The 19782-nt window shown below is 46.2% G+C and overlaps 2 protein-coding genes across 2 annotated transcripts in view; one reads left to right on the top strand and one right to left on the bottom strand.

The window, feature by feature from the left end:
* Positions 1–622: 622 nt before the first annotated feature.
* lmnl3 (lamin L3) lies at positions 623–9326 on the bottom strand. The gene is made up of 11 exons (XM_070907680.1): positions 8935–9326; positions 8188–8344; positions 7495–7620; positions 7244–7414; positions 6987–7112; positions 5356–5576; positions 4997–5216; positions 3594–3701; positions 3156–3272; positions 2851–2961; positions 623–897 (listed from the first exon to the last, which is right to left on the bottom strand). The coding sequence occupies exons 1-11, from the start codon at positions 9324–9326 to the stop codon at positions 862–864; spliced, it is 1785 nt and encodes a 594-aa protein (XP_070763781.1). The 3' UTR covers positions 623–861.
* Positions 9327–15692: 6366 nt separating this feature from the next.
* adamtsl3 (ADAMTS-like 3) overlaps positions 15693–19782 on the top strand; it is a 190147-nt gene continuing 186057 nt past the window's right edge. Inside the window, exons 1-2 of the mRNA XM_070906035.1 lie at positions 15693–15714; positions 17516–17631. Of these exons, the coding sequence (XP_070762136.1) occupies positions 15693–15714; positions 17516–17631 (138 nt within the window). The remainder of the gene's footprint in view (positions 15715–17515; positions 17632–19782) is intronic.

The following is a 19782-nucleotide window of genomic DNA, read 5'->3' as shown; positions in this document are numbered from 1 at the left end:
TCGTCACTGGAGACAATGAGATCGACCATCTTCGAGTCGACACGTTTGTGGTTTCGTTTTTGCACCTTTTGCCGCGCGTTGCCTTTCCCCACCCACAGTAAGAATTGTGAGCTGCTCAGTGACCTAAATGTTTCCATCAGACTTTATCGCACCCCCCCCCCCCAATATGCCAACTTCTCCACAGCAGCCAGATGTAAAATCATCTTGAAATATATTTCAGCTTTTGTTTAGAGTGCAAACGCAAAGACAATGAGCTCCTGCGCAAATCGACGATACTCGCAAAATGTTGAGGAATCGTATCTATTGATTTTAATGCCGTCAGTACTATGAATGAAATGCCATTTGTTTCCATTGTGTAGGAGTCTCAGAGGCAGTCCTGGGGGGGGGGGTTTAAACCAGGTTTTCAGAGGTCTAGCTGCATGGCTAGACGACACTAGAGGAAAGCGAGAAAAAAAAAAGTATTTGCGATGAACAGTCCGTAAAACTTCGAGCCACGTGTCTGGCAAACTATTTATAACTTTATTATGCCAACAGTTTTATTTCACACACACACACACACACACACACACACACATTTAAATTAGATCAAATCAAGGCAAAGCTCATATCTTGTATTGTGCAGTAGAGCGGTGACACGAGTGAGGAATACTGAGGTTGATATTGTTGCTCTAAAAAAAAAAAAAAAAGGCGTCGGAGCTCGTCACAGTCAGACTAACATGTCGGCGTCCTACTGTGGTTTGTCAGAGAATGGACTTCGTCGCGCGGGGCGACACTGGAACCGGATGGCGGAAGACGTCTGCGCTCCCGAGGCCAGAGGCGGTCCAGGCCAGCGTGAAGGACAGCAGGAGATGGGACAAGCAATCACATGACTGCGCAGCTCACCTCCTTCGCTAAATCCTGAAAAAAAAAAAAAAAAAACAGAAAAAGCTGCAGCGTTATCACATTTAAATCAATTCCCATTACGGCACAGACGCTGGTCCAATATAAAAAGTTCCTTCAGAAAGTATTCAGACACCCTTCACTTTTCATTATGTTTGCATCCTTGTGCTAAAATTGTTCATACGTTTTCCCCTCAACACCCCATAACTACAGAGGGAATTTATTCTATTTTTTTGTGCAAATGTATTAACAAAAACCTGAAATATGACAGAGCGTCATAGGGATTCAGATCCTGAACTCGGCACCTTCTGCAGCGATTACAGCCTTGGGCCTTCTCGGGCTTCGCTGCCTGGATTTGGGGATTTTCTGCCGGACTTCTCCGCGGACCTTCTCAAGCTGCGTCAGGTCGGACAGACGATTTCAGGTCTCTTCACAGACGTCCGATTGGGTTCAAGTGCGGGCTCCGGCCGGGCCACTCCTGCGTCGTCTTGGCTGTGTGCTTAGGGGTCATTGTCTTGGTGGAAGGTGAAACTCCAACTTCAGTCTGAAGTCTTGAGCGCTCTGCACCAGGTTTTCATTAAGGATTTCTCTGTACTTTGCTCCGTTGAGCTTTCCCCCTCAACCCCTGACCAGTCCCCCTGGTCCCTGCAGCTGATACAAATAAGCGATTTTTAGTATTTAAGGCTGCGACATTTCACAAGAGAGAGAGAGAAGGGGTCTGAATACTTACTGAAACTGAATCAAAACTGCATTAAAAAAAAAGAGAGTTTTGCAAGCGGCTCATTTAGACACACACACACACACATTTAAAGAATCCATGACAAGGAGTGCTGAAGCTGCTCTGGAGGCTCACATTGGAACAAAAGCTCACCAACACACACACACACGTTGGTTTTTCATTAGTCACTCATCAGTATGCAACATTTATGAATGCAGGCCCTGGGGCCTGTACCACAAAGCAAGTGGGTTAGCCAGCTATTGATGGGCTTAACTCTGGTGCGCCGGTATAACAAAGCTGGCTCACACTTGGGGAGGAGATCACCGTGGCAACCTGCATGGCTAACCTGCTCCGGAACGGGTTAACTTAGCGGATCAGATCGAAACGTGTCAAGCCCCGTCCGCTGACGGGGGACAAAAGTCCTGAGTAGAAAGTGACGGGCGGGTTCTGGAATAGACTACCCCTAGACCAGCTACCCTCGTGAGTTAAAATACGGTGTGTAACGTCAACATTAAAACACATTCAATACAACAAGGCGTTCTTTTTTTTTTTTTTCGGCATCTTATACTAGAGGTGTAATGGTACACGTAAAGCTCGGTTTTGGGGCCACGGTTTGTTGTTTTCAGTGAGCAATGACGGTTTTCACAGTTTGCACCGGTGGCGACCGAGCTGCTTGTAAATTAAGAAGACTGCCTCTCTGGTTAGGTAAACCCAGAGTTAACTGAGCCAGTTGATAACCGGCTTAGTGATACCAGCTTCTCAGGGTCACCAGAGTGATGCCAGTAACGCGGAGGGACAGGCCGGGTTGAACTTTTGTTTTGTTTGCAGGCCCCCCTGGTCTCTGACCAAGGGGGCCTGCCAAGTCAGCAGCAAACGTGTCTTCCAAAAAAAGCCATGCATCTCGCCACTAGCACGCAGCAGCGCATCACCAGGTACAAGCAGACGAGCAGAGGGGGGGGACGGGGGGACGGGGGGGGGGGGGGGGGGGGGGGGGGGGGGCGCTCGGCGTGGCAGCACCACCCTCCTCACCTACTGTACAGCACGCCATCTGCACTGCGCTCAAGACACAGAGCAGCACTTCTTCTTCTTCCTCTTTGGCTTCAGTGGAGGCAGGACAAAAAAAATAAAAAAAATAAAATAAAAGTGACGTCAAGGTTCACACACACACACTAAAGCATTTTGTGCCTGTATGTGTAAAAGCCAAAACACTGAGACAGTTCCCCCGGCTGCAGTGTGAAGTGCCGTGGGGTTACCTGTCTCCGGAAGTGCTGGATGTCGCTGCCGGCGACGAATTCTTCGTCGAACTCCAGTTCGGTTTCCTCGTCGCCTCGGGCCTGCATGCACACCCTGTGCTCCGCCACTTCCTGGAGAAAAAAAAAAAAAAAAAAAAGGGATCACATGACTCCAACGAGGTAAGATTTACACACACACACACACACACACACACACACACACACACACACACACACACACACACACACACACACACACGTATGACATTTTGACTGTAGCGTGTGCAGGTGCATTCTGGGAGACACACAGAGGTCGCTTCACTTACCTCATGGTTGGGGTTCAGAAGGATCACCCTGACGTCGGTGACGGGGCCCCAGCTTCTGTGGCCCTGCAGAATCAGGTCCCCGGAATCCGCCTCCGCCTCTGCACCTGCAGCCCAGATCTGACACACACACACACACACACACACATTAACGATAATTTCACTTACTTGAGAGGGTCCCCCTAGTCTCACATGGGGGGCTTCTTTTGGTGGAACATTTGTACTTGAGACCTGGAGGACCCGTTAAAACCACGGACTTTGAAAACAGTAACGCGCAGTTAGCGGAAGGGAAACTGGAACAGTCGCCAGACTTCTCCCAGCAGCCTACATCCGGTGAGCCAGACTAATCCCCCCCCCCCCACCCCCCCAATGATGTTCTCAGGAGTGTTCTTTCCACAGGGGAACGGAGGCAACCATCACAGTTAAACGAAAATAACTCACTGTGAGTGTCTGCCCACCAGCCAGGACGCAGGAGGAGGGGATGTGGAAGGAGAGGTCTCCGGAGTCCGGGTAGATCCTCCGAACCACCCAACCACCCAGGGACTGCTCCTGGAAATGTAGAACAAGCAGCAGTTAAAATGCTGTATAAAAAGCTGCTAAGTATCCATGCTTTAAATAAGTACATTAAAATAAAATTCAAAATTCAAATAAATGAAAGTGTTTAGGCTTTCACGTAAGTGCACCGTGAGCCAATTCATTCCCAAAGCTCTTATTTCGTCTCCTTGGAGCGAGGGCAGCCTTCCTGGGAGACTTTCAGCTGAACGCCATGACGTGTAAATACTCCGCCCCCACCATCTGGCACATTTGAACACGATGGTGGAGAAGCGCAAAGTGCCCGTTCTTTTCTTCTTTGCATTGCAAAGATGGGGAACCTAAACATCTTTAAATAAACAGGGTTGGTACAGCAAAGACTAAAATTCAAGAAAAAAAAAAGGTACCTAAACCAAAAATGTCCATTCTCAGAACAGATGGTCGCCCTCATGTGGGGCAGGTTTACACCGGACGTGGGTGCGGAACGGGAAGGAAAAAAAAAAAAAAAAAAACACCCCCTTTTTGTTTTGATGCCCACGTCAGTCAATCTAGCTCCGGTCGGCACCGCCTCTTGTGTTAGACCGGCAGGAGAAAAAACAAATATGAAGACGGGACCGTTTCATTTCAAATATCAAAAAGACTTTTGGTTTACACAAGTGATGGTGTAGATGAAACACCAGATTATGTTCAAAATCAAGCATATTCCTAACCGTGGAAACATCGGTAGAGAAGACTCTTCGACAGGGGAGCCCATCGTTATCCTCAATAATGTTCAGTAACAGGTCTTTTAAAATGAAACTTTGCCCCCCCCTGGGTGGCTGCTGTGCGACGTATCCACAACATACTTCACCATCTTGAAAAGCTCATTTAACAAAAAAAAAAAAAAAAAAAGGTAACACATAGAAATAAAAAAAAAAAAACTGCACAGTCAAAAGTCAACAGTTGACGCGGCAGAGGCGGAGACATCCTGATCGTCGGTCCCCAGTCCGGGTCAAGCTCCTAAAACGCTGGATCCTTCATTTCCCATAATGCAACCAATTTAATGTTTCCATTAAACCTCCCTTGCCCGGTAAATACTCTCTACAACTTCCTGTTATGAACTTGTAGTCCGTGCCCCAGCTGAGAGAACCCTGATGACATCACTATGACATCACCGGGGTCGTTTTCTCAGATTTGGCCCGAGCTCCTCCAGAGCTACAGGCTGAACTAAACACGCCTTGGACATGTCGAACGGAGCGTCCCTACAGGAAATAAATCTGATCTGCGTCTTGGCCCACAAACCAAGTCTTACGCAGCTGCAATGCAAGCCTTACCGTCTCAGCGTTGTTCTTCAGTGTAACATATTTCCCGTCCACGTCCACCTCTGCCACGCTCACGGCACCGCGCTCGGATGAGCGGCTGGACATTTTGTAAGCGGGCGAGCTGCCCGAGGCCCCCTCGTGTTTCCGCTTCTTCCCTCTGAGCTTGCGGCTGCTCTGTTCGTGGGTTCGAGGTACGGTCGTGCGCTGGGAGGGGCTGGGCGACAGCTGCAATCTGCAAAAAGCACCAGGACAGACAGACAGACAGTCAGACAGACATGCCATCCTTTTCTAAAACAAAAAAGGACGACGACAGTTAAAATGGACGGCGCCTTGCTCAACTGGTATATGATGTACACAGATCACAGCCACACCTCTGTTCCTCCACCTCCAGCATCTTCCTGTAGGCGTTGATTTCCATGTCCAGAGCCAGCTTGACATCCAGCAGGTTCTCATAGTCTTCCAGTTGGCTGTACATCTGGCTTCTCATGCTCAGCAGCTCCTGCTCCCTCTGACAGAGTTTCTGCTGCCAAACCTCCCGCTCCCGATCGAGAGTCCTCTCCAGGTCCTGAAAGCGGCTCTCCAGCACCATTTTCTGAAGGGAGAGGGGAGGAACAAAAGACAATATGAAGACAAATGTTAGCGGTAGGAAAGGACCGTTTGACGACATCAAACTACACAAATACTGGCAAAAAAAAAAATTTAGCCAGGCCACATAAACTACAAAATTCTGCATGTGACCACAGCGTTTGAAGTACTAGATACTAATACCTAATACTGAAAAATCAGTGAGAGAAACCAAGAAAAAGCTGTGTCTATAGGCTAAGAAAGGTCACCCACATGTTATGGGTTCAAACTCACTGTTTAACTTGCTCTTGCAAATCTCCTAAACCTGGGTCAAATGTAGGGGTCGAGAGAGTCTGCCAGGTGTTATGGAGTCACTTGTGCACACGACATAACACCATGACATTATCACATATATTATATGAAAACATGCCACATCTGTCCAAATGAAGCTACTCCCAGCAGCCGGTTAGCTTAGCACAGCACAAAGCCTGGAAAGAGGGGAAGCGTCTAGCTTCGACTCTGTTCAAAGATGAACCAACACCCCTGAAGCCCACGAATTAAGAAGTGATTTGGCAGGCACGGTAACTCCCTGGGGGGTCCTGCCTTCACCGTGAGATCACCAGGCAACCAGAAGAGGCTCCAGGAGGTCGCCGTGCCCCGTCCAAGAAGCAGCCTGGCACATAACCGCAGTAAAACCACAACGTGCCGTCTCGGATTAACAAACCAGGTATGGACACGTTCATTAGTGAGCTTTAGAGAGGCTTGGTATGTGAATTTTGGCATCTTTGGACAGGGCCAAAGCTAGAACGAGCTGCCAAACAAACAAACAAACAAACAAACCGTGGAAGTTGGCAGAACAATAAGGACAGCATAACCTCAATAAGCTGCTTAGATGTAATGCAGTTTTGTTTTAGACGGAGATTCGTGGATGCGCTTTTGGACTCGACCCATTTGCCCATTGAACAACACTGCGTTCTCTTTGAAATCCCTTAGAGAGGACCCATCATGCTGGTTTCAGCTCTAGAGCTTTATTCTGGGACTCCACTAGCGTAGCTCCGCATGAGTCACGGTTCAAAAATCTGGAGTTGTAATGGTACGGTCCTACAGACAACCTATGTAGACATGTTATGTTACTGGAGTCGTAATACGCCATAGTGATTCTACTGCAGCTACTCAAGTGGCCCCGTAATCCTTCCAAGCCTTAAACTTTCAGTTGGTTTAGCGTCACCCCGTCCTTGTTTTAAGTGTGTAGATTTAACTGTCTACCTCTGCCATTTATCATTTGCTCGCATTATTGTAGCTCCATTCAGTCTGACAATGTGTTCATGGGGGGGGGGGGGGGGATTCAGAGGTCTGGAACTACCAACATGGCCCGACTGAGGTTGCACTTCCTCTATAGCCGATGTCGTTTTTGTTAACAGGTCTCTCCGGCACTTACATCTTTCTGGCACTGCTGGAGCTGGGAGCTGAGGGTCTCCACTCTGAGCTTGGTGGTCTCCAGTTCGTCTTTGGCGGCCGACGCGACGTCGTTCTTCTCCAAGGCAGACTGCTGGGCATTCTGTAGCTGTAGCAGCAGAGAGAGACTTCAATACTAAACAACTCATTCTTAATAGATCACAAACTTCAAGTAATAAAAACAACTAAAAGTGCAATAAATCTGGACAACTGAGCGAATGTTAAGCTCCATGTTGGTACCTTCGAACTGAAGGTCCGGTCCATCTCTTCTTTGTACAGCTGCAGTTGAGACTCATGCTCCTGGCGGAGCTGCTGCATCCCCTCGGCCAGTTTACTCTCAAACTCTCTCCGCCGTCCTGATTCCACCTCCACCAGACGGCTCTCATGCCGGCTTCGGATCTCGATGATTTCCTACAAAACATAAAAACAACTGAGAGTTGTGCAAGTATCCGTCAAAGGGCCATGCCGCCACCGCCGTGTGTGTGTGTTACCTGCTCACTGATGTTCCTCTGAAGTTCGAGCTGTTCTTTGAGTGTTTGCACCTGGTTCTCCATTTCCACCCTCCTCAGGATTTCAGAACTCAGCTGGTTTTTTGTGTCTGCCAGTACGCCCTCCAACTGGTGACCACACACACACACAGTTAAAACCCAGTAACACCCAACATAATCCAAATATACGAGCCCAAAGCCCCACCGAATCTGTAACATTGGCTTCGTCTCTCTGTGAAAAAGTTGGGTCTTTTTGAGTTTTCAAAACATAGGTAGCAATAGATTTCTTGAATTTGCTCACATGCGTACAAATTTAAGTTTCAAAAATCAAAATCAACAGCAGCTTAGCCTACATCATTACCACAAAAGATCATCTTTCTGGAGGTTGGATCATCTTTCTGAGAGTTAAGACGAGATGATGGATATTCCTTCTCATTACAGTCTTTGTGCTAAGCTAGGCTAACCCCTACCATCATCATCATGGTACTGCCGTGCCTGAGATACTTTATCTCCGTTAACTCAATGGAACCTGTTAAGACTACACCAGTTTGCTGGAAAGGAGTCACCAAAAGTAAGAAGCGTTCAAATCCTACAAATGTGGGGCTTTACGGACTTCAAAACACGGGAACTCGGCGAAGCATCGTCACATCTCCGGTTGGCCCTAGCGTGTGCAAAACCTGGCTCCAGTCTCCGTACATGTTCCAGCTGGCCCTGCAGGTCAGTGGAGTCGTCATTGAGTCTCCTGTTCTCAGACAGCAGCTTGGTGTACTCGGCGTCCTTGGAGCTCAGAGCCGCCTCGACCTTCCTCCACTGGGCCAACGCATTCGCCAGGTCGCTCTCCTTCTTCTGGTTCCTTGGGAGTGGGGGAGATCATCATAACATTTAAGAAAAACCAGGCACCTTCAAGGCCTCCTCTCCAAACATCTCTCAACCTGGAAATCCACGTTTTACAGAGGGCCTTTAAAGTCAGGCTTCTTGGTGGGGGGGGGGGGGGGGGGGTACTTTCTTTTGCAACCAATGTTGCCCACTTTTGTTTTCCACAAAACAAAACGGAATGATATAATCACATTGGCCAGCAAGAGATTTTGAAATTTGAACACATACTTTTCAAACCAAACTCCGTTTTAAAAAAAGGAGACTCAAGTGAACGTTGCCCTGCTTGCCAACAGGGATAGACTATCAAATATGATTCACTAGTTTATAGTGTGTGTGTGTGTGTGTGTGTGTGTGTGTGTGTGTGTGTGTGTGTGTGTGTGTGTGGGGGGGGGGGGGGGGGGGGGGATAATCACCCCGAATGCTACAGAGGTACTCGAGCTTTTTTTGGTGTACACGTCTAACGCCATGCAATCTTGAATTAAACAAGCCATTTTTAAAAGGGGAGTCTGGCGTAACGGCTACTGCGGCACCTGCGTGGTCATGTGCGGCTGCATCCCAACGCCGTACCTGGCTTGAAGTTTCCTGTACTCATCGCAGAGGTTCCCGTAGTCGATCTGCAGACGGGCCCTCTCCCCGGCCAGGCCGTCCAGGGACTTCCTGACATCGGCCAACTCCTCCTCGTACAGCCGCCGCACGTTCCCCATCTCCCGGCTTTTCGATTCCTCCTTTTCTTCCAGCAGAGTCAGCATGGAGGACCTCTCGCTCTCCAAATCCTGGACCCGCTGGATGTAGTTGGCGAGGCGGTCGTTGAGGTTGCGGAGCTCATCTTTCTCCTGGATGCGGGACAGGCGGGTCGGACTGGTGCTGGACGTGGGCAGGCCGGCTGCCGCGCTGCGGCGGCTGGCGGAGCGGCTGGAGCGGCCGCCGGGGCCGGCGGGGGTGGAGGTGGCAGAGGCCATGATGATGGTGGTCCTGTAAGTCAGCGTCCACAAGTGATCCAGATAGTTCAGGCGATTCTAAAAGACGTATACACAACTAAGGGCCGCAGTGAGGTCCACCCATCCGAACTAAAGTGAGCAACGGATGCAGTGAGATTTAAAATGAATAAAGGGCACAGTGAAGACCCGGACCTGGTCCTCTGGACTTGTTAACTTGCCGTTTTCCTGCATTAAAGATGTCCACAGCTGAAATGAATCTGATTTGACGAGTTGACGCACTGTGGACAAGCGACGTGAAGTCGTCCGAAATGACGCAATACATTTCCGGGTGTCATTTTCAAAATAATACTGTGGCGACGGATGTTTTTGTGCGTAACACAAACTACCAAAGTAAAAAAAAAAAGAAAAAAAAAAAAGATCTAATATAAATTCTAATTTAGTTAGAAAAACATCCTTATTGTAACATATATGTCCATCATCGTACTATAATAACACAATAAACACGACTGTTCTGGTATGTTCCTTTGCATGTGAATAATCAAATGTTCATGTGTTGGCATGAATGCTCATGTTTTCAGAAACGATCACAGTTTCAGTCATCTAGAGGTACATGAAATAGTGGATCAGCTGACTGGTGGGAGATCATCATCGCCATCATCATCATCATCATCATCATCACGCACACATATGCCACAATAAGGACATTTACTTGGCTACATTGCACTAGATTACTTTTGGACAATCATTATCTACAGCAGGGGTTCCCAACCTTTTTCTTAAGGGACCCCTGTTTTACCAATGTGTATACACTGACGACCCCCACCGCCCCCCTGCAGGAAGTTTGAGTAAAACTAGCAATTTGTGTAAGATTCTGAACAAACTATTTCCTGTGGATATTACAATGTATCAGACAATCTTTCCTTATATAATTTCACTAGCATACATCTGTTTTAATAATAAATAAATAAATAAATAAAGACAAGAACTTGTAAAAAATAACCCTTAAATTGTGTTGTCTTCATCACAGAAATGAATTCAGTGCATGTATTATATCTTCTATATATAAAGATACTTACGCCCTTAAAAAGCAAATTATTTGTGTGGCCGACCAAAACAATAAAACGGACAATACAAGAGACGGAAAAATGGGGAAAAATGGAACAGATTAAGTGGCAAATAACAAAACGATGCTGTGCACTGAGAAGGAAGAACATATAAAAATACATAGCTGTCTTTAAGTACACATGTACTGAGTTCATGATAGTTTGACTTGCAATAAAAGAGAGCAGTTCTAAATCTTGGAATATGCAACGTCTGGTGTTATACGGCAAGTGCGACGAATGACAATCAAATGAAAACTTTCTTTTCTTTTCTTTTTTTTTTTTCTTACGACTTTACTTTGAAGGCAAAACCCGAACAACTTCCGTCATTTGTCGGCGTCACTCGGTCGTGCTTGACTAAGCGAGACTCCTGCAGGAATAGCATCAGCTGATAAGAGATGACCCGCCAGAAGCCGGCAGCTGATGTCACTCATCACAAGACTACGTTTAAAGCAGAAGTGAATTATCCCAGCTTTTGAAAATGCAATATATATATATATATATATATATATATATATATATATATATATATATATATATATAGATAGATAGATATCTATATATAGATAGATACCGACAGGACACGAACTGGCAGGTGGGCCTGTGTTCACATTAATGATGCTTGGAGCTCAAACGTGGTCAAAGATGAGGGACAATGTTTCCGGGATGTTGACATGTTTCTTGTTTTGTTTTTTTTAATATTACACAATATTACCCCCCCCCCCCCCATTCAAATTCAAAAGATGCTACATAATGATGGGTGTCTATAGGTCTGCATGTAAATAACTGTATATAATATTTGATTTGATTCTAAATAGAAATCTTTACATTTACTTCTGCAACCCTGTGTTGTAAAATGACAAATAAATGCCTTCGACACTGGTGGTGTGGGGCCATGGGGGGGGATTATACAGTACCGGTGCTCCCATTCAAGAGTAGAAAGTAGCATAAATTTAGAAATAAAAGTATGTACAAAATATAAAAATAAGAAATAGAAAATAAAAAATATACACATTCACAATATTTCAGTAAAAAATTTAAGTAAAAAATATATACAATAACAATGTATATGTATGTATATATATATATATATATATATATATATATATATATACATATATTATACAGTCATGGAAAAAATTATTAGACCACCCTTGTTTCTTCAATTTCTTGTTCATTTTAATGCCTGGTACCACTAAAGGTACATTTGTTTGGACAAATATAATGATAACAACAAAAATAGCTCATAAGAGTTTAATTTAAGAGCTGATATTTAGCCATTTTCCATGGTTTTCTTGATAATAACCAAAATCACTTAAGTTCTTACATCAATAGCTTTGGCATTGTACTGCCAAAAACAGTGCTTTTTGGCATTCCATGTTTTCTTTTCTGTCTGTTTTAGTCACATGATACACACAGGATTTAGTACTTGATTGCATAACCATTGTTTTTGATGACTGCAGCCATGCGTCTTGGCATGCTCTCCACCAGCTTCTGACATTGTTCTGCTGTCACAGCAGCCCATTCCTGTTGCACAAATTCAAACAAATTTGCTTTGTTTTTGGGCTTGTGGTTCTCCATTTTGAGTTTGATGATTTTCCACAGGTTTTCCATTGGATTTAGATCTGGTGATTGAGCAGGCCAAGGCATGGTTCGAATGTTCTGGTTCTCCATCCAGGCTTTAACTGACCTTGCCGTGTGGCAAGGGGCATTGTCTTGTTGGAAAATCCAGTCATTCAAGGCAGGAAAGAGTTTTCCAGCTGATGGAAGAAGACTGTTTTCAAGAGTAGCCCTGTACATGACCTGGTTCATTCGCCCTTCACACAATTGCATTTGCCCTGTTCCACCCATACTGAAACAACCCCAGATCATCACTGATCCACCCCCATGTTTTACTGTAGGGGCAAGACAGTCTGGTTTGTAGGCTTCTCCAGGCTTCCTCCTAACCAGTAAGTTGGCTGGAGTGGGCATCAACTCAAAATTGGATTCATCACTGAAGAGAACCTTAGCCCAATCATCAACAGTCCAATCCTTGTGATCCCTAGCAAAGAGTAACCGGGCCTTCCTCTGCCTTTCGTTGATGAAGGGCTTCTTCCATGCCCTGTGTGACTTCAGACCAGCTTCAAGAAGTCGGTTTCGAACTGTCCTTGCCGAACAAGTCACATTTCTCGACAGTGCCCACTCATTTTTAAGGTCCCTGGAGGTCTGACGACGATTCCTGACACAGGAACGGATGAGTGAACGGTCATCTCGTGGGGTAGAAAGACGTTTCCTGCCTCGACCAGCTAGCAATTTGGTAGTACCATGTTCGGTTTGTTTTTTCTTGGTGTAATGAACGGCTGTCTTGGAGATCTTCAGTTTTTTGGCTACCTGTCTCTCACTCATGCCAATTTCCAGCAGTGCCAAGATGGCTGCCTTTGTGGCTTCACATAATTCTTTTGTTTTAGGCATTATGTGAGAGCTGACAACTTCTGAGTTGTGCTACGGCTTGAATGTAAGCAGGAAACCACTCCAGGCCTTTGCATGTGCAGTGCTGCTTATGACATGAAATGGCCTCTTATATACCCTGGGAATACAATTAAGCTTAAGCATGTCAAATAGGACATAAAGTATTATGTAATCAGCTGCATTTTTTGTCGTGTTCATTGTATTCTTCAGGTAATATACCTTTAGTGGTACCAGGCATTAAAATGAACAAGAAATTGAAGAAAACCAGGGTGGTCTAATAATTTTTTCCATGACTGTATATATATATATATATATATATACATTGCACTGGTGAATTATTGCACAGATTATTGTCATTTTTAAGTCAGTAACAGTCCGATTATTATATATTCTGACACACGTTTAAAATTAAAAACAAGTCAGGCTACAGGAGCTACAGAAATAACAAATCGAATTGAATTGAACTGAAAGGTTGCTGCGCTTGTCTGGACGAAAGGGGGCGCCAGACCTCCACCACGCACATTTTGTTTGTATTTAATGGAATAATTCAGTTTGCACAATGTTGCATCCACCTATTCATCTTCACCCATACCGATATGCTGCTGTTATATACTGTTACACTGCATAACTGGAACACAATGCAGTCAATTCAACAATACTGTACATGAGTACAAAAGCATCCTTCAGTCTGTTTACAGTCATCCACCCCTGAATACGTGCAGCAGGATTCCACGGAGCTGTGCACAGTCGAGGATCTTGAGTGAAGCCTTTTGATGTTCTCATTAGTCAAAATCCAAACCAGCCCCGTCATACGCCGCCAGCTCCTCTTCTTCACCTCATAATAAAAGCCTCGGGGTGGTGTGTGTGTGTGTGTGTGTGTGTGTGTGTGTGTGTGTGTGGGGATAATCAGGGTGTGTGTATTGCACTCAGGTGAATGACGGGCGCTGACAGAAACCAGGCTGCTGCTGGATGTGAAACTGGTCTGATTGGGTCGCTGTAAACCATCAACCTTCAACCATCAGCTGCTTCAGCGTGCTGCCTTCTTGTACGTACCTTTTAAAAAAAAGTGTGTTTTTAGCTCATGCATGGGTTTGGGCCCCCAACTGTATTTCTAACATACTTGTCCCCCCTTGAGCCTGCACCCAACCTGAGGTCTTCAGACCCTCCTGTTGGCTCCCACCTTCCAATAAGCCCCCCCCCCCCTCACCCAGTGAGACAGTGCAGCTCGCTGATGTGCTGTTAATCGTTTTTGGGCGAACGAATGGAGCTCTGCGGCCCAGAGGAAGAAGACATACATACATACTTGAGCATTATTTCTTTATATTTAATCAGAACCAGCGTCTTCATATGATAACAAGTCCAAGTCTCTTGCTGCATCTGGGACACGAGTGCATGCTTCCACAATAAGAAGAAAATTCAATCAACATGGCTTTCGTGGGAAGGTTGCTCGGAAGAAGCCTCTGCTCTCAAAAAAAAAAACCAAAGCTGCCCGTCTCAGCTTTGTCAGGGAGCGCCTGGAGAAACCTGAAGCTTTCTGTGGAGAGATGAGTCCAGAACTGTCTTGGTCACAACCAAAACCTCCACGTTTGGCGACGTCAACACTTGCATACCACCAAAAGAACCTTCTCCCAACAGTGAGAAGCACGGTGGCAGTTGTGAAGTTAAAGCTTGGCCAAAAAAATGATCATGCAACATGATAATGACCTGAAGCCTTCCGGCAATTACAACCAAGGAATGGCTGAGGAAGAAGAAGATTTGTGTCCTGGACCTGAAGCGGGCAGTTTCATGCCCCGACGCCCATCCAACCTCACCCAACTGGCTGTGTTCTGCAAGGAGGAAAAGGGGCAACAAAAAAAAAAAAAATACACCAAACAGCTTTAAGTGTGCTTTAAGTTCTAAAAAATAAAAGTAGTCATTCTGAAACTAGTCACCGCACATTAAACCTGAGGCCTTTGAGGTCCCTTTTGGGGAGGGGGGGGGGAGGGGGGGGGGCTGAGGCAGGTGCCCAATTTGTTGTTAACTCAGCCGTGGTTATGTGTCCACTGAATAGCGATGAACACTGCCCCTCCTCACCACACGGGACAGACGGGTCGGTCGGGTCGGGCTCACCTACGCAGCGCACCGTCAAGACGCCACACAGACAACCAGGGCGCAGCCGGAAATCAGCCGATTTAGCCTTCAGAATTAAAGCACGGGTTGTGCTTTGAGACGTCTACACAGTAAGACAGCACACAGCTGCTTACTCAGACTTCGCTTTACACACTGGTGACACTGGAAATGTACGTTTATTCATTTACTTGCAGAGACGAGTCATGTTCGCCTCTTTGGCTAGAGTAGGTGACTCATGATCTGTTAGCATAAATACATGAATAGTACTTGAGTGCATTAAGAGGGTAGCACTAACTACAGCAGACGTTTAAAAAAAAAAAAGGTTACGAGAGAAAGTTTGCCGTGTGTGTTTTACTTTGAAAGCGGCGAGCGGAAGCCGTGTATGTTGCGTCTACCTTGACTCACTGGTCCCAAGTTGTGTGCGTGTGTGTGTGTGTGTGTGTGTGTGTGTGTGTGTGTGTGTGTGTGTGTGTGTGTCAGCGCAGGCAGACGGGCTGCGCTCCGCTCGGAGCCCCGAGACGCAAAGTACCGGCGCGGTGGTCCCTCTCTGACAGCTCCCCGGTCCTCTCGCTCACTTTTTGGACGCGTCCGTGGTCGGTCCGGGGCGTGGAGCCCATTCGGGGATCGGGATCGCGGATTATCGGACAGTTGTTTTTTTTTTTTTTGTTAAATTATATTTTTTTTTGGAATACAACCGATGTTGCATCTCCGTATGAGCACATAAGCCCGCATGACCTCTCCCCCCTCGAAAGGTAAGGTGTTTTCTCTCGAACACTCGCGTCGGGGCTGAGAGCGCCGACGTGTACCCGCGGCTGCTGCGCCGCCCAAGAAGACCGGTCCCCCGGTCTGAAGCCCCCACGCTTGTCGGGTCTCGGTGCCGCTGATGCGCACGGCTCCGCGGACCACTCCGTTGTGTGGAGGCGTCGCTTTACGTGGTGGGGGGGGGGGAGAAACTCTTAGGAACTCTAGGAGCTGTGATGCGCACACGCTTCCACGGTGAACTTGGATGCGTGCGGGGAGCGGGCGGCCCTGCTGCCGCCGTGGCGCCGCACAGTTCTGTCGGCGTGCAGGTGGATTTTTCCCCCCTCTCTCAGCGCCTGTACGAACCCCCCCCCCCACCCCCTACGAGGCTACTCCTGTAACGTTCCCCAGGGGGCTTGCTGTGAGGCACTGGCGGCCAATAGAATTCGAACCATTAATTGCTTCTATCATTGATTGATCCCACCAGTGAATCAATAATAATAATAACACTTATCAAATCACAACAGTCCCAGTTTTTTTTTTCTTCAAATGAATGTTTTCTAACAGGGTTATTTGAATGAAAACAGCCCAAAAATGTTGCTGTAACCATCTACTGCGAGGTATTTTTGTGTTAATGAATGACTTATATGATTATAACAATTCACATTCTGTGTTTTTAGTCTTGCAGTAAAAAAAAAAAAAAAAAAAAAAAAATATATATATATATATATATATATCATAAAGTCAAGCTCCAAAAATGTGGGATTTCCTGTTTTCCACAAAGCAACTCAGGAGCATCTTCTTGGGGTTGTGGAGTGTGAAAGTCTTAGTAAGATTTGTATGTTGTAAAATGGGTCCCCTTTTACTTACTATATACCTGTCACCCCTGGGGGGCAAATCGCACATAGCCATCTCCATTTTCATTGTTATGCGGATGATACGCAGCTTTATGTCCCGATAAAGCCTGGAACCACCGATGCTTTCCTGCGTTATGTCCTGCCCCGCTGACATTAAGGACTGGATGTCCTATGTCCTGCCAGATGTAGCTATAATGAGCCCTTCTGGCCCTTCAGCAGGTAGCAGCATTAACAGTCTCCTCTCCGGGCGCCTCATCTAATAACGTTGATAAAGAGGACCTGTAACCTAGGAGAACGTTTTTGACACAAGAGTTGTCTTCTGATGCTCAGGTGACTAAAGTGGCGCATCCCTGCTTTGTTCAAACTGAGACATTTAACCAACCATCAGGCCATTCCTTACCTCCTGTCCTTCCGTGCTGTCACCTCCTCCATGCTTGACTATTGCATATTAACGAGCTTTATTCTGGTGTCAGCGGGCGAAACATGCAAAAGACTGCAACTGGCGGCCACATCGCCCAAACCTTCGCCTTGATTTTTAAGATTTTACTGTTCGCTTGCATGCTCAGGCTCCTGCCCACGTCTGTGATCTGCCAGCTCCCTGTGAGCCTGATCGCTGCTCGAGATCCTCTGGAAGGGGCCCCTACTAATGGTTCCAAAATCTGGACCCTTTGCTGTCGCCATCCCTCAGCTCCGGAACTCAACTGAAATGCTTTTATCTTGCTTTTATATTCTGTTATGTTTACTTTTGTTCTTTGTTTTTGCTGTAAAAGCATTGGCGCTATGGCGCTTTAATATACATAAAGTAAAATTATTATTATGAATACATACACAACGCACAGAGCGGGATTCATGTTGTGGGGATGTGGGGGGATCAATAGAGGCCCAGAACCCAGTGGCCTAATCTGGCCCTGTTAATGAAATATGCTAATTTGATGTGTCCACTTCCTGTACACAGGTTGGGGCTCACCCAGCTGTAGAGAGACCCTGACCTGGGGGAAAATACAGATGAACATGGAGTCATTTATCCTCTGGAGGACTGTCCTCATCTTCCTCACGGTTCCCTCTGTCCAGGTACTGAATATGGATGGATGGATGGATGGATGGATGGATGACAATTGGATAGATGAATCCAGGCACTGGGATTTTCACGTCTACTGAGTGTTAGGAACGCCTGATGATTCAGAATTGTAACCCCCACAGTGTGCTTCAAACAGAGACTCTATTATACCCTTTGCGCATTCAGTGCAGATCATCACACTCGCTGGCGACTAAAATGAACATGGACCCAATTAGAGAAACCTTGTCAGGGTTCACACACTGCACACCCGGGGCCTCTGACTCTGACCTGTACAAATCAAATCGCTTGCGCAGGTCAAAAGGCAGCAAAAGTCATTGCACACGTGCGCATGAGCTGGGGCGAATGTCACCTCTTCGCATGAAGCAAATACGGGAGCGCGGGATTTTCTCCGGCAAATATAGCAGCTACTTAATCCCCGACAGCAGGCCCCAGTGGACCCGATGTTCTCCGTGATCAACTCAGCAGTGAGATCTTTATTTGGACCACGTCTGTTTGCGTGCATTGATGTTTTATTTGTTACTCAGTTCCCTATTGGGCCTGAACCCTTTAGAGAAGCAGGGATATTTGTTCTATCTATTTTCAGGGGGGCTGGGACCGGGATCTTGCAGTGTTTACTATTGATCGCTTGCTATTGTGGTGAACTGGGAATTTAAGTTTGAAGGGTTTGGACAGGGTGGAAAAAAAAAAAACTGCCACGCAGAGGTTTGTTTTTAAATCAATGCCCCACCGGAAAGAATGAATGGTGTAAAAGCTTTTACAACACTGAATATTGGCCCATAAAAGCCCAACTGATCAAACCCTTATTTGTAAAGTAAGCTACAGTTATACACAAATACGCGGGCAAGAACAGTTAAGAGTAAATATACATGAAGTGAAAAGGTAAAATAATCAATTACTCTGAGATTAATCTGATGTTAATATTAATTGGCAGGATTAGAGAGCTATTTTTTTTTTCACCAAAAACTCTAAAATGTTTTGTATACAATTTTAAAATGTACGACCTGGCACACTCGGGCATACCGCCGCCATAGCAAAGGCATGTGCTAGCAAGAATTAGCATCTTGACCTTTTTTTTTTTTATGTCAGTCAAACAGCAGCGTCTTCCTGTGTTTATCCCTAAATCTTTTTTTTTTCCATGACTTCTGCGTACATTTGCAATAATAATAAAAAAAAAAAAAAAAACATGTTTGCACCCTGACTGGTGAAAAAAAGAACTTAAGGTTGAAAAGTGCTATATTGTTTATCTTATGTCGTCTGCATCTGCCTGGACAGCAGGTGGGAGCAAATGGAGAATACTGGTAACTGGTTATGGGGACAAGGGGGGGGGGCACTATTATTGTATGTAAAGAACAGGCAGATGGTGATATAAAGGAAGAGGCCAAGTTCAAGTTCGTCTGTTTGCATGTTTTGTCTTTTCTGTCCTCTCGCCTCCGTGTTTTAACCTTCGCCTCGTTCACCTTCACACCGACTCCCGCGTCGACATGAGCTGTCCGTGTCCGAAACATCAGAGGGGGTATGAAGGGATAGAAGTCAGCAGAATGAAAAGACATCTGAGTGAGGTGGGGGGGGGGGGGGTAGACAGGTGTTTCCACCAAGGCCTTCCAGCGCATGGCTGACCTAGTTCTACCCTCTCTGCTACCTGCCAAGCCTTATCACACACCTGTGGATCAGTCCACATCTGAGAAAAAAAGGCACGATAGTAACTTCAACATAATTCGGCATCAGAGGAAAGATGGTCCAGATGCTGTGGTGGCTGCTCCGTGAGGAGTGGTGCTCGTTTTTTTTTTTTTTGTTGCTTTTTACTTCTTTATCCACCAATTCTTTTGCCGACAATGAGATACGACTGCAACACCCTTCGGAACATTAGATTTGGGATCCCAAGCCCACAGCCCACCCCTGCCCAGTATTGTACTTGCAGGCATCCAGTCCTTGGGACCATAAAAGAGGGTCCTGCCGACCTTCCGTCAACACATTACATTGACTCTGGACCGTCGTTGTCGTCCATTCAAGGTGGGTTACAGGGCTAATTCCCTCCCACCATTCTGCAAGACTATAACAACGGAGAGATATCTTCCTCACACCAGAATATCAACAAATGGTACGGGAGGGTTTGTGGTGATAAGACGGGTCAGGCACTGGACTGT

Source organism: Enoplosus armatus, chromosome 1 (genome assembly GCF_043641665.1).
Source record: "Enoplosus armatus isolate fEnoArm2 chromosome 1, fEnoArm2.hap1, whole genome shotgun sequence".
NCBI lineage: Eukaryota > Metazoa > Chordata > Actinopteri > Centrarchiformes > Enoplosidae > Enoplosus > Enoplosus armatus.
Note: the sequence above shows the minus strand (reverse complement) of the source record. Positions and strands in the feature narration are given on the sequence as shown.